General features: G+C 41.2%; 1 protein-coding gene across 2 annotated transcripts in view; it reads left to right on the plus strand.

Moving 5' to 3' along the window:
- MIDEAS (mitotic deacetylase associated SANT domain protein) overlaps window positions 1–16,169 on the plus strand; it is a 146,873-nt gene extending 130,704 nt beyond the window's left edge. For both annotated transcript variants that reach the window (XM_089686892.1, XM_089686891.1), the window contains exons 11-13: window positions 7,072–7,275; window positions 8,738–8,913; window positions 13,845–16,169. In XM_089686892.1, coding sequence (XP_089543018.1) covers window positions 7,072–7,275; window positions 8,738–8,913; window positions 13,845–14,097 — 633 coding nt within the window. In that variant the 3' untranslated portion in view covers window positions 14,098–16,169. The remainder of the gene's footprint in view (window positions 1–7,071; window positions 7,276–8,737; window positions 8,914–13,844) is intronic.
- Window positions 16,170–18,678: the final 2,509 nt, after the last annotated feature.

Here is an 18,678-nt window from a genome sequence, read left to right on the forward strand (position 1 = left end):
GCAGCGGTCAGTAGTATGTAACGCAGCGGTCAGTAGTATGTAACGCAGCGGTCAGTAGTATGTAACGCAGCGGTCAGTAGTATGTAACGCAGAGTGCAGCGGTCAGTAGTATGTAACGCAGAGTGCAGCGGTCAGTAGTATGTAACGCAGAGTGCAGCGGTCAGTAGTATGTAACGCAGAGGTCAGTAGTATGTAACGCAGCGGTCAGTAGTATGTAACGCAGCGGTCAGTAGTATTTAACGCAGAGTGCAGCGGTCAGTAGTATGTAACGCAGAGGTCAGTAGTATGTAACGCAGAGGTCAGTAGTATGTAACGCAGAGGTCAGTAGTATGTAACGCAGAGGTCAGTAGTATGTAACGCAGAGGTCAGTAGTATGTAACGCAGAGGTCAGTAGTATGTAACGCAGAGTGCAGCGGTCAGTAGTATGTAACGCAGAGGTCAGTAGTATGTAACGCAGCGGTCAGTAGTATGTAACGCAGCGGTCAGTAGTATGTAACGCAGCGGTCAGTAGTATGTAACGCAGCGGTCAGTAGTATGTAACGCAGAGTGCAGCGGTCAGTAGTATGTAACGCAGAGTGCAGCGGTCAGTAGTATGTAACGCAGCGGTCAGTAGTATTTAACGCAGAGTGCAGAGGTTAGTAGCGAATGCATAATACATGGGTCAGGAGTAAGAAGAGTGCAGAGGTCAGTAGTATGTAACACAGAGTGCAGGGGTCAGTCAGGTCATGTAATATAAATAGTGCAGTGGTCATGAGTAGGTAACGTATAGAGTGCAGGGCTCTGGAGGAATGCAGAGGTCAGTAGTATGTAATGCAGAGGAGGAGTAAGTAGTGCAGAGTGCAGGAGTCAGTAGCAAGTAATGATAGTTCAGAGAGTAGTAGTAAGTAAAGCAGAAGTCAGTGAAATGCATTGAAGAGTGCAGGTGAACCGAGGTTATAGGCATCAGAAATTTTTCAACTGCCAGCTGAGAATTTAGGACCTGCTGTTACAGCCAGCATCCTTGTACAGCCTTCTGCCTTCCAGCAAAGTTTAGTGAATTGTAACTTTAGATGCATAATGGGGGGGGGGGGGTAATTTATTTTTAATACATGTTCAGGATTCCAGAGTTCAAAGTTATAAACTTTTTGTTAGTTTGATATTAAATAGTTTAATACCAAGTCCCACAGCGTAATGATGTATTGCTAAGTCCCCATCCCAGAGGGTGGGAGGAAAGAAGGAAAAGTAGAGAAAAATAAGTTTTGTAACTTTACAACTGAAAACCAAGTAAGTGTCAACGTATCTGCACCTATATGTTTATCACTTTTTAATTTCTCTTTTAGTACCATCTTGTTTGTATGTGATCAGCATGTATCTGTTTTCAGCTTGGCCAAACATTTACCTATAAATTGAAGTCATCATTGTCTGATAGAATCACATCCAGTAGCAGTCATTTTTCCTTTTGCTCATTTCTATGCTATTGCCAGCCATGTAAGCAGCCGTGTGTGAGGTGCATTAGAGCCAGGTGCAGTGTGTTTGTGTGTAATGTTCAACACAAGTTCTAAATGTTACTTTTCACTGTAGTGATATTTGCATTCTAGAATCCCCATAAAGGCCACGTTGACTGGTCAATGCCGGGAACCCGATGTCCCAAGACTGAGCCTCCACCTAGACATTTGATCCGCAGAAAGTATCAGCTGGGACAAGTGTTTTGGCTGTGGCCCAGCTGGGTGGGTTCCAGGCATTTGTGTGCCAGCCCTAACATGTTGGTTGTGTTCACGTAGAGGAAAAAGGGGGAGATGGCTGCCGAATTAGACTATGTATGAAGGGCAGGGGGAGCTCTGATTACACATCTGCTCCCTCTGTCATGTTGCTTACGTCTGTGCCAAGCTGGGTTTAATAGCTAGATCTTCTGGAGAAGTATTTGGTGGAGACATTCCAATATCCACTATCCTCAACAATCATTTTGGAAGGTTGTGACCTGCTAACCTGCATGTATCAACCTCTGTCTGGGCTGTACCGATTTTCTAGAGAAACGTCAGCTATTTTTTTTTAATGAGTAAAATTATAATTTCACTGAACTGCAAAAAAAAAAACACATTCAAGCATATATTAAAAGATAGAGTTGAAGTAACACGCAGTCCATCAACAAAAGCTCTCAATCTTTCAGTTACTTGATTAGAGTAACATCAGATCTCATTGACTGCTTTGAGTTTATGCACTTTGTACGTCAGGTTTGTTCCTTATTATAATATAGCGTAGAGGATTCCTCAACAGAGGTCCAAGGCAATCCAGCAGCAGTTTACAGCTTGGAGACTATCGAAAGAAGATCTATTTCTGAGTTACTGCATACCATTCTGGTTGGTCATTTCCCCCAATCTACCCAGCAGAATATGCAATCACAGCACCACTATACAGTCCAAATATTTCTAAGATAACATTTTTTTAAATTTAATTGTAAATGCAGTATACAGACATTACAGCAAACTGTTTAATTGATGATGAACCAGTTTACTGTTTAAGTAGATGACATTTACATTTTTATATTTTACATTTGATGAGCGAAATTAGATGGCTGGTTGGGGTTCCACATATGGAAATCATAGTGCCAGTGTATTTGTTGAAATTCAAGGACTGCTTGAAATATTTTTTGACAGAAAAGAGAGGCATATTTATAATTCTTTTTAAAGCTGAACTCGATCACATATTATGAGAACCTCCGTGAACAGTAGAGAGGCTGAAAAGCTGGGACAGGAGGGTCCAAGCTAGACTTTTTTGGGAAAAGTCACAATCTGCATGTAGCTTTAACTGCCTGATTCTCTTGTTCTACAGATAGATTTGACACATGGTTTTTATGGAGGGCAACCTAATCAATTTTTTTTCATCATAAACCGAAATTATTTCTGGACACAGTAAAATATTAGAAAAAATATATATATAATGGTGCCTATGGAAAAGGAAAAAATATCTATATATATATCTATAAATCACTTATTATATACCAGCTGCAAAAAATCACCATAAATCAATAAGGTGTAATAAATAACACAAAAAATTATTTTGCGCTAGTAGATATAAAATTATCTCAATAAATCAAACATATAAATGGTGCAAAAAAAGTATATATGTGAAAAAATGTCCACACTTTAAAAAATACACAAAAAACTAGCAAAAAATATAAAGTGACAATGCCACCACCAAAAATAAATAGACTCACCAGAGCTAAAAAATATAATATTTAAACCATGTATTGCTCTGGGAACAGTAGTATTAATGATAAGTCGTTCATAGATGCATCTTCAAGGAATAGTATTCTGCAGAACCCAGATCCTCATAGACCAATTTCAGATGGAGCAGGTTACTTTCAAATTATTTATCATCAAGGAAATCCACTTCTTAAGAAAGCCACCTTCAAACATATCCAAAGAGGGAAATGCCAGACACTCGGAAGAAACAGAAGAGCTTCATGGTGCAGTATTATTAAAACAACATCTTTATTCAGTACTCATTGTACTTAACTCAAAAGGTGTCCCAGCTGACACCAGCATTAACAGCAATCACAGCAAAACAGACCCAGCTACTCGGCACATGCGCAGTAGCTCATTGGAAACGTAATGACGTCACATCGATCAAACTCCGCCCTACGCGTTTCGTCAGCGACGTCCTCCGCTCCATAAGGACGTCGATGACGAAACGATGTTGTTTTAATAATACTGCACCATGAAGCTCTTCTGTTTCTTCCGAGTGTCTGGCATTTCCCTCTTTGGATATGTTTGAAGGTGGCTTTCTTAAGAAGTGGATTTCCTTGATGATAAATAATTTGAAAGTAACCTGCTCCATCTGAAATTGGTCTATGAGGATCTGGGTTCTGCAGAATACTATTCCTTGAAGATGCATCTATGAATGACTTATCATTATTACTACTGTTCCCAGAGCAATACATGGTTTAAATATTATATTTTTTAGCTCTGGTGAGTCTATTTATTTTTGGTGGTGGCATTGTCACTTTATATTTTTTGCTAGTTTTTTGTGTATTTTTTAAAGTGTGGACATTTTTTCACATATATACTTTTTTTGCACCATTTATATGTTTGATTTATTGAGATAATTTATATCTACTAGCGCAAAATAATTTTTTGTGTTAGTAAAATAATATTGACTGACAGCAGTAGAGTCCCAGCATACAGGTAAAAAGAGCAAACAGGCACAATGGCATTTGTCAAATATAGAAAAAGATGCAGGTGGAATGTACTACCAGTAAACAAATAAAAACAACAATGGTGGTATGCAGTTGCAGTCCCTCATAGGTCAAAACATGGGTAGAGAGTAGCGCCCACATTACATATAATGAAGAAAAGTGGAACATGAATTGCAGGTACTCTCTAGTTGAGGGGAACAAGTCCCAGGCAAAAATTACCAAGTGCCCTTTAGGGCTCACAAAACAGAAAACCACCAGCTGAATGGGTGGTTGATATCTTGTACAAGACATTTAGAGACAGCAACAGAAAGAGAAAAGAAAGGAAAAGGAATAAGAGTGGGGGAAAAAAAAAAGAAGTTGGGGGGACGTAAGGGGGGGGGGGGGGGGGGGAGGAAGAGCTAAGGCCTGTCCGGTCCATGCCCCTCCAAGCCAACACCTCAACAACTGTCATGAAGGGGATTGAAGATTTTGTATCCATGGACTCCAAACTCTCTCAAACTGTGGGGAGGTGTATCATAGAATGCTAATCAGCCTTTCATTAGTCATGATCCATGTAAGCTTGCACCTCATCTCTGCCAAGTCAACTATTGTTTTTTTCCGAAGTGGTTGCAATGGCTGGCTTGGCCGCCAGGAACATAGAGTAAATCAAAGTTTGGGTGTGTCTGGGCACTCCCACTACAGGTTTGTTAAGTAAAGCTACTTTAGGGTCTTTTACAATGTTTACCATTGGTACAGAGTATATTAGGATGTAAACTCATATCCATAAGGGCTTGACTTTACTACATGACCACCATGTGTGAAACATCGAACCCACTTGCCCACAGCCCTGATAACTGATTGAGGAAGAATCTGGGTACATTTTGGGAGGCCGGCATGTCAAGCTGCTGTGTAAAATATAAAGAGGGATCAGGGGTGTGGAACTTTTTGAAAAAACTACTTGTCCAGGGACTAAATTGGTGTCCCAATCTACTTGTCCTTCATGACAATCTACTTGTCCTCATAAAAATAAATAAATATTAACCTAAACTGTATTTAAATCCGAGGTGTTTTATGGAATGTCCGGGGCTTTTAACAATGAAAGAGGCTTTATGGTGACTTTAAATGTTTCATATTTTTAACATTGTGCTGTTTATCTCCTCCTCCCCTCCCTGCCTGTCTCCAGCACCGCACCCGGGGATTAGCAGGGAGAGCCTTGCAGTGTAATGAGCACCAATTGGCTGCTCGTCGGGAAAGGGGAGTGTTGGACTTATCCTTTATCCTTTTCGCTGCCAGAGCCGTTTTTGTACATGTTTAAAAGATCATTTAAGGCCTGAAGATTACACGAAACTCCAAAACATGATATTTTTTCTGAAATCAAAGACCCTAGAGAATAAAATAGTGGTAGATTCCATTTTTTATGTCACACCATATTATCACAAACGTGATTAACATTTCAGTAAAAAAATACTTTAATTAATTTTAGAGCACAAAAAGCAATAAATTATCCAATTTTTTTGTAAAATATAAAAGACAAGGTTGCATCGAGTAAATAGATATCCAACTTGTTAAACCTCAAATCTAAAAGACCCTGCATGTCTCCCCTGAGTTCCACTGAATGTAATGCAGTGCACAACGCACCGTATTACATTCTTTCCTGGCCTCGATGGCCGGGAATCTGTCAAGGGGGACCCGAAAGTGATGTAATATCACTTCTGGGTCAGAACAAGAAGGGGAGGAGAGCCGACATGTCTGCTCTCCTCCCTCCTCTATACTCGTATCCCGACATACTGCTGGCACCCACTGACTGGTCTTGGGCCTGCAGATGGGCAAGCAGAGCTCGGGACATATAGCAGGCAGGGGGGCAGTGGCTGGCATTGTGGGCTGTGTGGAAGCAATCAGGCAGCAGCTGCCTGAATGCTTCCACCTGACAGATGAGCCTGCTGCTTGCCCGCAGCAGGGCTAGAGGCAAAAAAGAAAAACCTGCCTGCCCGGAACTATATGTCCCGGGCGTCAGGCAATATGAACTGCACATCCCTGAGGGATGTAAGCCCCCTATAGTCGATAAAATGTCCAATGTGATAAAGGCCTTTATTCAGCCACCACTGGAAATCTTGAGGACATAGGCTAGGTGGGAATGCCAGATTTTGGAAAAGATGCGCATGTGTGAGGGGGACTGAGGGAGGTTGATTTACATGTTGGGTCCCACGATTGTAAAGAATGTGATGGTGTAGGACAGAGGACCGCCCAGCAGTGTAATTTTCATATGCAGCCCATATGGAGAGAAATCTGAGTAGTTTTGTTCATAATAATGGTTCCTTCTCTCCAGGTGGGTGACCGTGTTTCATGTTCATTTCTCCTCTACATTGAAAGACTAACCCCTGTTACTGACATGAGGAAACCCAGCCATCAGCTCTTATCATTAGCAACTTAGCAGCAATATCCAGTCTCTGCCTACACCATCCTCTTTACCACCCCTGTATGTTCCTAAGCTTGGCACTGATGCAACGCATGTTGGGAGTTGTATTTTGAAAGCCGTCACGCCATTAGTAGGTATTGAAAGCTGAAATCTGTATACTCATTTATTGATGTGGTGTTTTAAACTGTGATGATTGACGTTTTCACCTCTTGTGGTTGGTGAGTTTCCGCTAATACCAGATTCATATGTCAGCACTTAGGGACCATTATATGGGCTAATCTACTTTGTGAAAGTTGCTTTCAGTAGCTTGAACAGCAAGTGGAATTGGTTCTAAATTCTAATCCACAAATTCTAGTCTTCCAACTTGTGAATACCACTTTATTCACCTAATAATAAGGTGCAGGTTTGAATTTTTCTTTTTATGTTAACCTGTGCTTTAACCAAGCTTTGACTTGACTAGCTTATGTCCCAGGACTGATGATATTTCTATTTTCTGTTATAGAGTTCTCAGAGACTTGCAACCGCTATCCCTTCCCAAAGAGATTCTTCCAAACAGGAGAGCAGACAAGACTCTGATGTGGGGAAAGAGGTGGAGGAGGATAAGGTGCAGGTGAAGCAGGAAGACGATTATGAAGAGGAGGAGGAGGACAGAAAGCAATCTGCCCCTACAATAAAAGTCACACAAACCCTACAAGCCAGTGAAATGGTATGAGCTCTCAAAGTCTTTTTATTGACAAGTACACCTTAAAAGGAAAATGAAAAGCTGCCCTAACAGGTTACAATATTCTAGTAAAATATGCTGTAGCTGTGTTTATATTAGCACTGTCATACACACAGGTACAGCAATGCACAGCCATCTACGTTAATGACAGGCTGTACACTTCACATAGGCTGCCTGGGTGTAAGAAATATATCTGCACTTACGCTGAACAGGCTCAGCAATCCTATGTGCAAGAACCCTTAAAGGATAAGTTTACCTTTTGGAGCATGTCATATGTCCATTTGTAATTTAGGATGGAATATGCAACATGTTCCAGTTCCTGAAGCCCAATGACACTTTGTGTGACAGCGGGCGGGGGATTCTCTCCCTGCACACGCTGTCACAATTCAAAAGCGGTGCGGCTGTGTGGGGCTCTGCCCACACAGCTGCGTCATTTATTCACGGTTTCCTTTAAATGTATGAACTACAACTACCATTATCCATTGTGGCTGACAGCTTGTAATTCTGAATGAAGTGTGAGCTCGCTAATGAGTGGTCTGCAGCTTGCAAACACTGAGCCCCTATGAAGGTACGGGCTGAAAGCTGCAGGGCTTGTTTGCAGGAGTCTCACATTGCACAACTGATCCACTGGTCACCGGTGCAAATCTTTCCAGGCTCCTTGGGGAAAAAAAATAATAAATGCACATTTTTTTTCCCCCCCGAAAAAATACTTTTATTTTATTCATTTTATTATTTCTTTCCAAAAGGTGAACGTATCCTTTAATGCAGGGGTGGGCAACAGTGGCCCTCCAGCTGTTGTAGAACTACAAGTCCCATGAGGCATTGCAAAACTGACAGTTACAAGCATGACTCCCAAAGGCAGAGACATGATGGGACTTGTAGTTCACCAACAGCTGGAGGGCCACAGTTGCCCACCCCTGCTTTAATGCATCGTTGTACTGGCCAAATAAAAAATTATAAATACTATATGTGGTCATGTAACCTTCTTGTGTCATTGGATTGGCGCTTTCATAAATATATTTTATATATTGCAGACTTTAAATCTTACATTCTAATTGTACAATTTCAATTAGATCTCTAAACAGTTGTATAGTGCAAGGGCTTGCCTCACTACAGTAGAAAATACAATTCATTTCTATGCAAACTACAAAACACCATCCCATATATAATGCAAAAGAGAAGGTGATGTGTTTGTAGTCCACACCCGAAGAGCAGCCTAGGGTGACAATAATATTCCTTCATAGGAACAGTAAAGTGAGTGAGCTTTGTCATACTAGACAGCTGAGTTAAAAGGAAAAAACAAGGCCATACTAAGATCCAGTTTTGTCACTGAATTTTTCGATATATTGGGACTTTAAAACCATGAAAGGCCACAAGATACAATGTTTTTAGTGTGTGGCTATAGGAGTGTTTTGCTGTAAATGTTTTTTTTTTTTTTTTTCTCCAGGCAAACGACACCTTGATTCTAAGAAGCCAGGACCATGACACATCAATAACAGAGAAAACCTCCAGGCAAAGGAGCCGAAGTCCACGGGTACAGTTCTCCCCAGAGAACACAAGGAAGCCAACTCAAAACAAGCCTCCTGCACAAGAGGGCACTTTCCCATGTAAAAAGTGTGGCAGGTTGGTGAATGAACAGCGACAAACCTTTTTTGTGGTGCATTGTATGCGTGACAGTACTTTGTGCAATATTACAAAGTCTGACCAATTCAGATATTGCTTATGACCATCACATGGTTTAGGTGTTTGAGAAACATTTGTAAGAGTTGTAGAATTAGGACCCAAACTTCAAAGGAAACCGGTAGGGGGAAAAAAACATGCTGCATAGATCCTCTTCTGCCAAGATCAGCCAAAAACCCATGATTACATGGCACATACAGGTGAAACTCGAAGAATTAGAATATCGTGCAAAAGTTAATTTATTTCAGTAATGCAACTTAAAAGGTGAAACTAATATATGAGATAGACTCATTACATGCAAAGAAAGATAGTTCAAGCCGTGATTTGTCATAATTGTGATGATTATGGCTTACAGCTCATGAAAACCCCAAATCCACAATCTCAGAAAATTAGAATATTGTGAAAAGGTGCAATATTATCGGCTCAAAGTGTCCCACTCTAATCAGCTAATTAAGCCATAACACCTGCAAAGAGTTCCTGAGCCTTTAAATGGTCTGTCGGTCTGGTTCAGTAGGAATCACAATCATGGGAAAGACTGCTGACCTGACAGTTGTGCAGAAAACCATCATTGACACCCTCCATAAGGAGGGAAAGCCTCAAAAGGTAATTGCAAAAGAAGTTGGATGTTCCCAAAGTGCTGTATCAAAGCACATTAATAGAAAGTTGTGTGGAAGAAAAAGGTGCACAAGCAGCAGGGATGACCGCAGCCTGGAGAGGATTGTCAGGAAAAGGCCATTCAAAAGTGTTGGGGACTTTCACAAGGAGTGGACTGAGGCTGGAGTCAGTGCATCAAGAGCCACCACACACAGACGGATCCTGGACATGGGCTTCAAATGTCGTATTCCTCTTGTCAAGCCGCTCCTGAACAACAAACAACGTCAGAAGCGTCTTACCTGGGCTAAAGAAAAACAGACCTGGTCTGTTGATAAGTGGTACAAAGTTCTCTTTTCTGATGAGAGCAACTTTTGCATCTCATTTGTAAACCAAGGACCCAGAGTATGGAGGAAGAATGGAGAGGCACACACTGCAAGATGCTTGAAGTCCAGTGTGAAGTTTCCACAGTCTGTGTTGATTTGTGGAGCCATGTCATTTGCTGGTGTTGGTCCACTGTGCTTCATTAAGTCCAGGGTCAACGCAGCCATCTACCAGGAGATTTTGGAGCACTTCATGCTTCCTTCCACAGACTAGCTTTAAGGGGATGCTGACTTCCTTTTCCAGCAGGACTTGGCACCTGCCCACACTGCCAAAAGCACCAAAACCTGGTTCAATGACCGTGGGCTTACTGTGCTTGACTGGCCAGCAAACTCGCCTGACCTGAACCCCATAGATAATCTATGGGGCATTGCCAAGAGAAAGATGAGAGACATGAGACTGAACAATGCAGAAGAGCTGAAGGCCGCTATTGAAGCATCCTGGTCTTTCATAACACCTCAGCAGTGCCACAGGCTGATAGCTTCCATGCCACGCCGCATTGAGGCAGTAATTGCTGCAAAAGGGGCCCAAACCAAGTACTGAGTACATATGCATGCTTATACTTTTCAGAGGTCCGATATTGTTCTATGTACAATCCTTGTTTTATTGATTGCATGTAATATTCTAATTTTCTGAGATTGTGGATTTGGGGTTTTCATGAGCTGTAAACCATAATCATCACAATTATGACAAATCACTGCTTGAACTATCTTGCTTTGCATGTAACGAGTCTATCTCATATATTAGTTTCACCTTTTATGTTGCATTACTGAAATAAATGAACTTTTGCATGATATTCTAATTTTTCGAGTTTCACCTGTATATACAGCCTAATACAAGGCAGTGTTCAGTGGGTGAGCAGCCAGTGACCAGGCCCAGTTATGGGGGGCAGGGGCTCTTAATTCTGTTTCAAACCGCCTATGATGGGTCCAAATAGCAACTATAGGTTGTGCTTTTCTTCCTAAATACTCAATCACATTTGTCTAGCATGTATAGTTTTTAATCAAACCTCCTCTGAAGGTGAACCTGTCTTGGCTTCACTACAAGTATTATCACTGCCCTGTAAAAAAAACAAAAACAAAAAAAACAAAACAAAAATCCAATCCCATCAATAGAGTTTGAGATGCATAAAAACAGATGATGTACCTCTCAAGCATCTACCATCAGTCCTTCTTGTAGTGTGCCAACCCTTTAATAAAGGGAAATCATTTAGCAAATCATCCCAGCCGTTCCGCTGCAAGTCTCCCATCACCGCTCCACCAACCAAAGGATGCAGGCTCCAGGACAGTCCAGAGTATGTCTAATGGCATCATCTGTTACAGAGAGAGTCCACCTGCTGTCCTTAGTCATAGTGTCGTAAATATACTCTGGACTTTTGGAAGTCGAGCAGCTCCATCCTTGTTTTTTTGTTTGTGTAGGAAAAATATAGAAACACATCCTCAGGAGATTACTTTGACCAGAGATGTATCTTTCCTTCGTTGGTGCTGGCTTTTTAAATTGTTTATACAGCTCTTCAGATGTTAATCATTTACCAATGTCCTTTCTGCTCTTCACTAGACACAATGCTTTGTAAAGTAAAGATACTAAGGCAATAGGCAGCTGAAAGACATTGCAGTCTATAGAGATGTGATCTCCTCTAGGATTACATACATCATGTTCATTTTAATTTCATTTCTTGATGAGAGCACTTGACCACCTACTATGTAGGCAAGCCACTTAAAAATTCTGTGCTGTTTCTGGCAGGATTTTCTCTTTACCTCTGGAACTACGGACACTCAGTAGTGGATACATAAAAATGGTGTAGTTACTTAACTATAGCCCTTTTAAAAATCTTTAAAAACATCATATATCAAATAGTGGCTGAGCTAGCGAGATCAAAACTGAGACTTGATGATTCAGTCCATTGAATCTAATAGAGGTACACACAGTCCGGTCATAAGGGCTTAAAAGGTCACCTAAGATGCAGCTCTTTCAATACCAGCGGGACACAAGACACTGCAAAAACACAATCGGCAGAGAGAGAGCAGACCACCCTAGCGCAAATAATCCTTTTAATAAATAAGTTGGTCACAATATGTTATACACTCCCAAAATCAGATGCTTAAAGGCTCATCAAAACCACATCTCAGTCTTTAACATCCTCCTGGATGGAGATCCCTCTTTGGATGTGATGATTCCTCTGCACAGTGCTGGACTGGTGAAGCAAGCCTGACTGGCTACCAGATGGATCCGGTATTCACAGCTTCAACACAAGCCCACACCACTCCAATAAAGGATCTCCATCCAGGAGGATGATAAAGACGGAGATGTGGTTTTGATAAACCTTTAAGCATCTCTCTCCCTGATTCACTAGGAATGCAGCCCTGGCAGACTTGATGTTAGCATCTGCAGAGTGCTGGCTTTCAAAACTGGTCAAAATTTGTGACCTTTAAATTTTACCCTGGAAACATGTTACTGTTTGGGGGGTGTCTAACACCTTTCCAACCGTTGATTCAGTCATTATGGACACAAGTGTGATATCAATGAGTATCAGGGTTCAACAGAGCAAATGGTACATTGTTGATTCTAGATACCAGAATGTGGGTAAATGAAGGCAGCAAGCTCCTTTTAACTAGAGACACTGGTTCTAGGGCTGGCTGATTGGAAACATTCATGGTCATGTGGTTTGGTGCAGACTTCTTTCAGTGAGATTCAAACAACATGGTCAGATGGGAGCTCATCGTGTGCTGAGGGTTTTCAGCCTGTAAGTAGTTACAAGATATAAATAAAAAAAAAAACTGGGAGGACATTAAAAGCCATTCTCTCTGAAACGTTTGTTCAGTTGTTTTTAAATCTGTGCACTTCTGAAATTTGAAGTGAGTGTTACAGAGCATGAAATGCTGCAAAATTGTTCAGAATGGTTTGGGAACTCCTGGCAGCACTGCCTGTGTATATGATGTGGCCAAACAACATGCCCGAGTAACTCTATAAACTTCTACCAGAGATATTAAAGTAGAAGGGTAGAGCCTGGTGGCCACGGGAGTCAAGCTAAGTGTATTCAGGCAACCGTAAAAGCAGACTTAAGGCACACACTGCCTTTAGTCTCTTTCTCCCAGAAGCCTTTTGGGAATCCAAACTGCAAAAAAAAAACTAAGTGTTACTAAACCCACAACAGTAAAATCAGTCTGTATATGCAGTATAGCATGATTGTTATACTCACTGTGGAACCTAAGGGGTTAATCCTCAGGATTAAACAGCCTTTGTACATAATGCAGTCTTCTTTGATCCTCCCCTTCTTCCACAGTCCCCAATCCATCTGCTGATAATACAGAGCCCTAGGAGGCACTCTGCACATGCTCAGTTTGGTGTGAATTAGTAGAAAGTTTTTTTTTGTTTTTTTTTTTGGGAGGGTTCATGCAAATGACAGAGGGCCAATCAGCACTGTCCAGAGGGTTAGGGTCATGCAGCCTCATAGGACAGTCAGAGAAAAATGAAAACTCCTCCTACAAGCTTTAACCATTGCTCTGCTGGACACTTATAGAAGTCACAAGACTGCTGCATACTGCTGATGAGAAAAGGTATTTAGCAGTTTATATTTACTAAAATAATTGCACTTCCATGTTGTGTGTACTGTGGGAGAGCAGATATAGTGAATGCAGGGTCCTGAGTTTAGTAACACTTTAAACACAGATTAATTTGGGAAGTTCTAATTCATGACATTTTGTCCAAATCTAACCTCATCTTAATTTCAGGATCAACTATTCATCACAAATACAAAACTGCTCAAAGTTATCCCCTTCTGTCAGAGAGTCCATAACCTGTGGAGTGCAAATCACGTCTCTTATAAAAGACTGAAAACCTTCTAAAAACTGATACTTTTATTATTTTGATAAAATTGTAAACCTGATCTCTTCTTCATGCAGGGTGTTCTTCAAAGTAAAAAGCCGAAGTGCACATATGAAGAGCCATGCAGAGCAGGAGAAAAAAGCTGCAGCCCAGAGGCAAAGTGAAGCTGCTGCTGCTGCCGCGGCAGCAGCAGCAGCAGCGGCGGCGGCACAAGCTGTGTTACATGCCAGGTCTCGGCGAATGGAGAGCAGCGACAGTGGGAGCAGCAGCGACAGTAGTTGCGAGAGCAGCAGTGAAAGCAGCGACAGTTCAGATGATGGAGACATGTAAGCGGAGCTCCAAGCCAGAACAGTGAGGCTGGACCCTCGCTCTATTCCCTACACACCCCCACAATTTTTTTTTTCCACTGTCGACAGTTTCTCTAAGGATCAAGCTCATGAACGTGTAAAGTGGACTCAGAACTTTTTATCTTAAATTAACTATTTATTGGGAAAACAGTATATAATTTACAGTTTGTTTCAGAGATGAAAGAATTATTTTTTATTTTACATATGTGCCTGTAAAGACAAGTTGTTTAAAGAAGAAACAAAAACTTTTACAACCTTTTTTTTTTTTTTCCCCGATTCCTTTCCTGTAAAAGGAGGATATTTGCTGAGAAGAAACATTTCTTTTGTGGACCTTGAGTGTGATGTGAGATATATATATATATATATATATATATATATATATATATATATACACCTCATTAGGTGAATTACATCAGTTATTACTCTCCTGTAATAGTCACTGTACTTTGATGATGGATTTTGCACACGAGTGTGATACTACATATTCCTATAGGAGGTTATCCATGTAATACAAACCTTTCCTGGATCAAGGCCTCCTGTTTTGTGTGTTATTAGCGGTTATGTTCAGCTATTACAAAGCTGAGATGTCACTTTACTGTGATGTTAGGGGTTATATTTGATCCAGGAGTGTCATATTCCAGGAAAGTTCTTTAAACAACATACCGCAGTTTTTGCTGACCTACATATACTGTGCATCCCAGAAGTCAGCATTGATTGGAGTAGTAAAGATTGGTCTTTTTTATTCTATATTACTGTTTTTTAGTCCCAACTCTGGGTATATAAAAAAACAAATTCACCCTTGCAGTGGGGAGTAAGGAGAAGTTCTTGCCTTATTTTGCGCTCCAGCGACTGGTCCCCATAGCTGCCTCTTAAAGCTCACACTGGCTAGGTCACAGTCCAGCCTCCTTGACATACAATACAGGGTTGATGTCCCTTTATTGTATGTGATGAAGCTGAGGCTCTGCTCACATACTAGAGTTTTGGCAGAGGAGGCAAGTGCCAAAACTAGCTGGAATGAGGGGACAGTAAAATGATAAAGCCTGCACTGTACCATCCTGAACATAAGCATTTAACCCTTGCAGTGTGAGGGGGTGCACTACGAAGGTGCATTTTGTATTTTCCTGGTTTTGGGCTTTAAAGTGGCTGGTAGAAGTGTCCATTTTTGTAGTTCAACTCATATGTAGCCTATCGATTATGTCAGAACCAGGGGCAGACTGACAATTTGGAAACTCGGGCACTGCCCGAGGGCCCGGGGTCAGTAGGGGGCCCCATGAGATGCCCCTGGTACCTTTTTCATAGGCTTTTTTGAGTTTGGGCAAGGACACAGGGGCCCCATGATCCCCTTTTGCCCGGGTGCCCCATGAGTTGTCAGTCCGCCCCTGGTCAGAACCCAATGATCCCCATGACGCTGTGCCTACTTTTTTATTCATAAGGTTCTTGTTCCTGCTACACTGATATGCTGCATTTTTTTTTAGACTTCTGACTACAAAATGACTGCTTCAGCTGGAAAGTTTGGTCAGCTTTAAAGTACTACTTTCTCCTGACAGGAGGAACAGGCATCTTGTTACTGATCCTACCCTAATTAGAATGCAGTGATTCCAGCACTTTCTGCATACAGGAAATGCCTTGGTGATGTCACTTCAAGAGTAAACTGTGTTTCCAGGTCCACAAAATATTTGCCTCGAATACAACTGTAGCAAAATATACCTATACAGTGGAATGATGCACTTATTACAGAAATTCCTTGCATTTACCAATCCGAGCACAGACTTACATACAAGTCCAAAAGGCCTTTTTTTTTTTTTATATATATATTTTACAAAAATGTCTACAGTTGGGGGAAAGGCAATGCAAATTATATGCATATACACTATATGTAAATATATCTACTTTATGTTTTGTATAAAAAAAAAGATAATAATAATCTTTATATGCTTAAGAGATAATGTGTGTATGTTCATAGTTCTGGAGAGTGAGCTGTGTGTCTTCACGTTCACTGCCTTGTGGTTTATCTTTCATTCTTTTTCACCATAAATACATGAATTGCACAGTGAACATTTGATGAGATACTGGATTTTATCAGCTCTTACAATCACATATTCAAAGGTTTACTCTTGTTCACATGCAATAGAGATAACGGAATATAATGTATCTGAGGAGTTAATGGACCTTTTTTTTTTTTTCTTTTTACAGATGTTTATACCTTAAAACAATTGCCATGCACTGCCCCATAGTATAGATTTATTGGAATTGTAGAAAACACAACTTTTTATGCTAAAACAGGTGTACTTTAGGGATAGTGGGCATAGGTGTTTGCCATTCATTCAAGCTGGAGAAAAGAAAAAAAGAGTAAAGCACAGCAATCTTAGAACTGTCACTTGGATGACTCTGTTGTTGGCAACATATCGCTAGTAGCAGAGTTGCATGGAAGAGGCTTCCACTTACTTTTTGAGGAATGGCTCCTTTGATAGCACCGCATGCTACTGAATCCTTGTCACTAGTGAGAGAGTGACTACATAGAGACTGAAAATCAGTGTCTTTGCAATCCTAACTCTTGAAAGTTGTCACCAGTGCCAGAATCGCCCATGTGACATCAATCTTTTGCCCATGTCACACTGGTGATTGGGTAGCTCTAGAGATGATGCCAAGATATATGGTGCCCCTAAAGCTTCAAACCAATGCCCACCTCCTGATAGTAGTGTTGGATTTGCCCCTAAACTAGCTCTGTTTCAGGGCCCAGGTAATAGCATTTTACAGCACTGCATTAGAGCTTTAGCTGTGCCAGTAAACTGTTGTACTGGTAGTCTTCATGCCAATCTGTTAGTGATCATAATACATGGGCACAGATGCAAATTTTTGAGGTGTCAAATCCTGGTTTACATATACATAAAAAAAGAAAAAAAAAACCTGCAATAAAAAAAAAAAGAAACCAGAAGGCTCTTTAATAAATGAGTAGCTATTGAAATTATCTAAGTGACTGGTGCTGAAACTAATATCTAAAATACTGCCCTTCTGCAGAGCGGAACTTGGGCCCCATTCACAATCATGGGCAGAATTGTTGTGATTCTGCCTGCAGTTCCAAATTGCAGCAAAAAGTTAATTGGGCATCCGGGTGCTATTCATCCTTCAGTTCATCTGTGCAAAAATGCACCTGGCTCAGGGCCAAAATTTGGTCTCAAAGCTTCTTTGCTGCAAAAAACGCATATAGGGCAGCCCATTCAAGTGAAAGGGCTGCACTATGCATGATACTCGGTGAATCTTTTGGTCCCCCGCTGCGCACATTGTTCCCCCCCCACTCAATACAGGTTACAGTATTGATGTAGGAGATCTGCACTCCCGGAAGTGTCTGTTCCTTAAAACTCTTTATCAGGTGATTTCTACTCACCGGACAAGCGACCAGTAGCACAGACAACAGGAGAGATCTGTTATTCTTTGCAGGTTAAGCTTGTGCATGCTTGCTCCCAAACCCTGCTGCCTGCAGCCATAGACAGCTTTGCCCCACCCCCCATTCCTTTTTCATGGAATTTGATGAACAGCAGCAGGAGCCAATGGCTACAACTGCTATCAGTCTGCCCTGAGTGGAAAGAGAGAGCAGTGAGAGACGCTGCTCTCATGCGCAGCACTGGATTGAGATCAGGCTCAGGTAAGTATAAGGAGGGACTGGGGATTCTAGACCAGTGTTTCTCAACCTTTTTTCAGTCAAGGCACTCTTTAAAATTATGGACAGTCTTGAGGCACCCCATTCTAAAATGGGGTGCCTATAGACTGTCCATAGTTTTAAAAGGGCACCTGATTCTAAAATGTTAAAAAATTTTCAAATTGTTTTATATAACGCAACAACATCCATACATATAGGACTTCCACCATTAGAGGTGATTTATTCTTCCAAAGCAAATACACTTTGCACACTGGTACTGAGTAGTAGTATATGGTTTCTCTTCTCCCTCAGTTTTTCTCCATCACTGAGCTAATGTGACCCCAGCACTGATGGAGAAGGACAGGGGAGGGTCAAACTAGGATGTTGTGCAGGCAACTGACAATCCACCTTCTCAACTGATGATGTCATTGGTTGTCAGGGTGCCAGTGGTTAGAAGGTCGTAATGGTACAGAATGAAAACCTGTGGCTTTGTGTAACTAAAAGGCAGGCTTGTTCCACCTGCTGGCTTGTATACAAGATTTTGGCCAATTTTTAGACATTTTGCCAAGGCACCCCTGAAGAAACCTCAAGGCACCCTGGTTAAGAAAGGCCGTATTTTTTTTTTTTTTTTTACCTTAATGCAGAGAATGCATTAAAGTTAAAAAAAAAAAAAAAAAAAAAACCCAAAAATGTAAGGCTTTAGAACCATATATACAAACTGCTTTACCAGCCTAAGGATTGGGAATACTGTAAAGCCAGTCACATGATTCTCTCTGCTGTATTGCATGTGCAAATGGCACCGCTGTTTATTAATACAGCTTGTATTATCAAATGTCTGCTCAGTGGTTAGTGAATTAGCGCCATCACATTCAGCAAATTCTAGACATTTTATGCCAATGATCATCCTCTGCATGGGGTGCATGTGAC

This window comes from Staurois parvus, unplaced genomic scaffold, assembly GCF_062004578.1.
Source record: "Staurois parvus isolate SC_StPar_1 unplaced genomic scaffold, SC_StPar_1.0 ptg000414l, whole genome shotgun sequence".
Classification (NCBI taxonomy): domain Eukaryota; kingdom Metazoa; phylum Chordata; class Amphibia; order Anura; family Ranidae; genus Staurois; species Staurois parvus.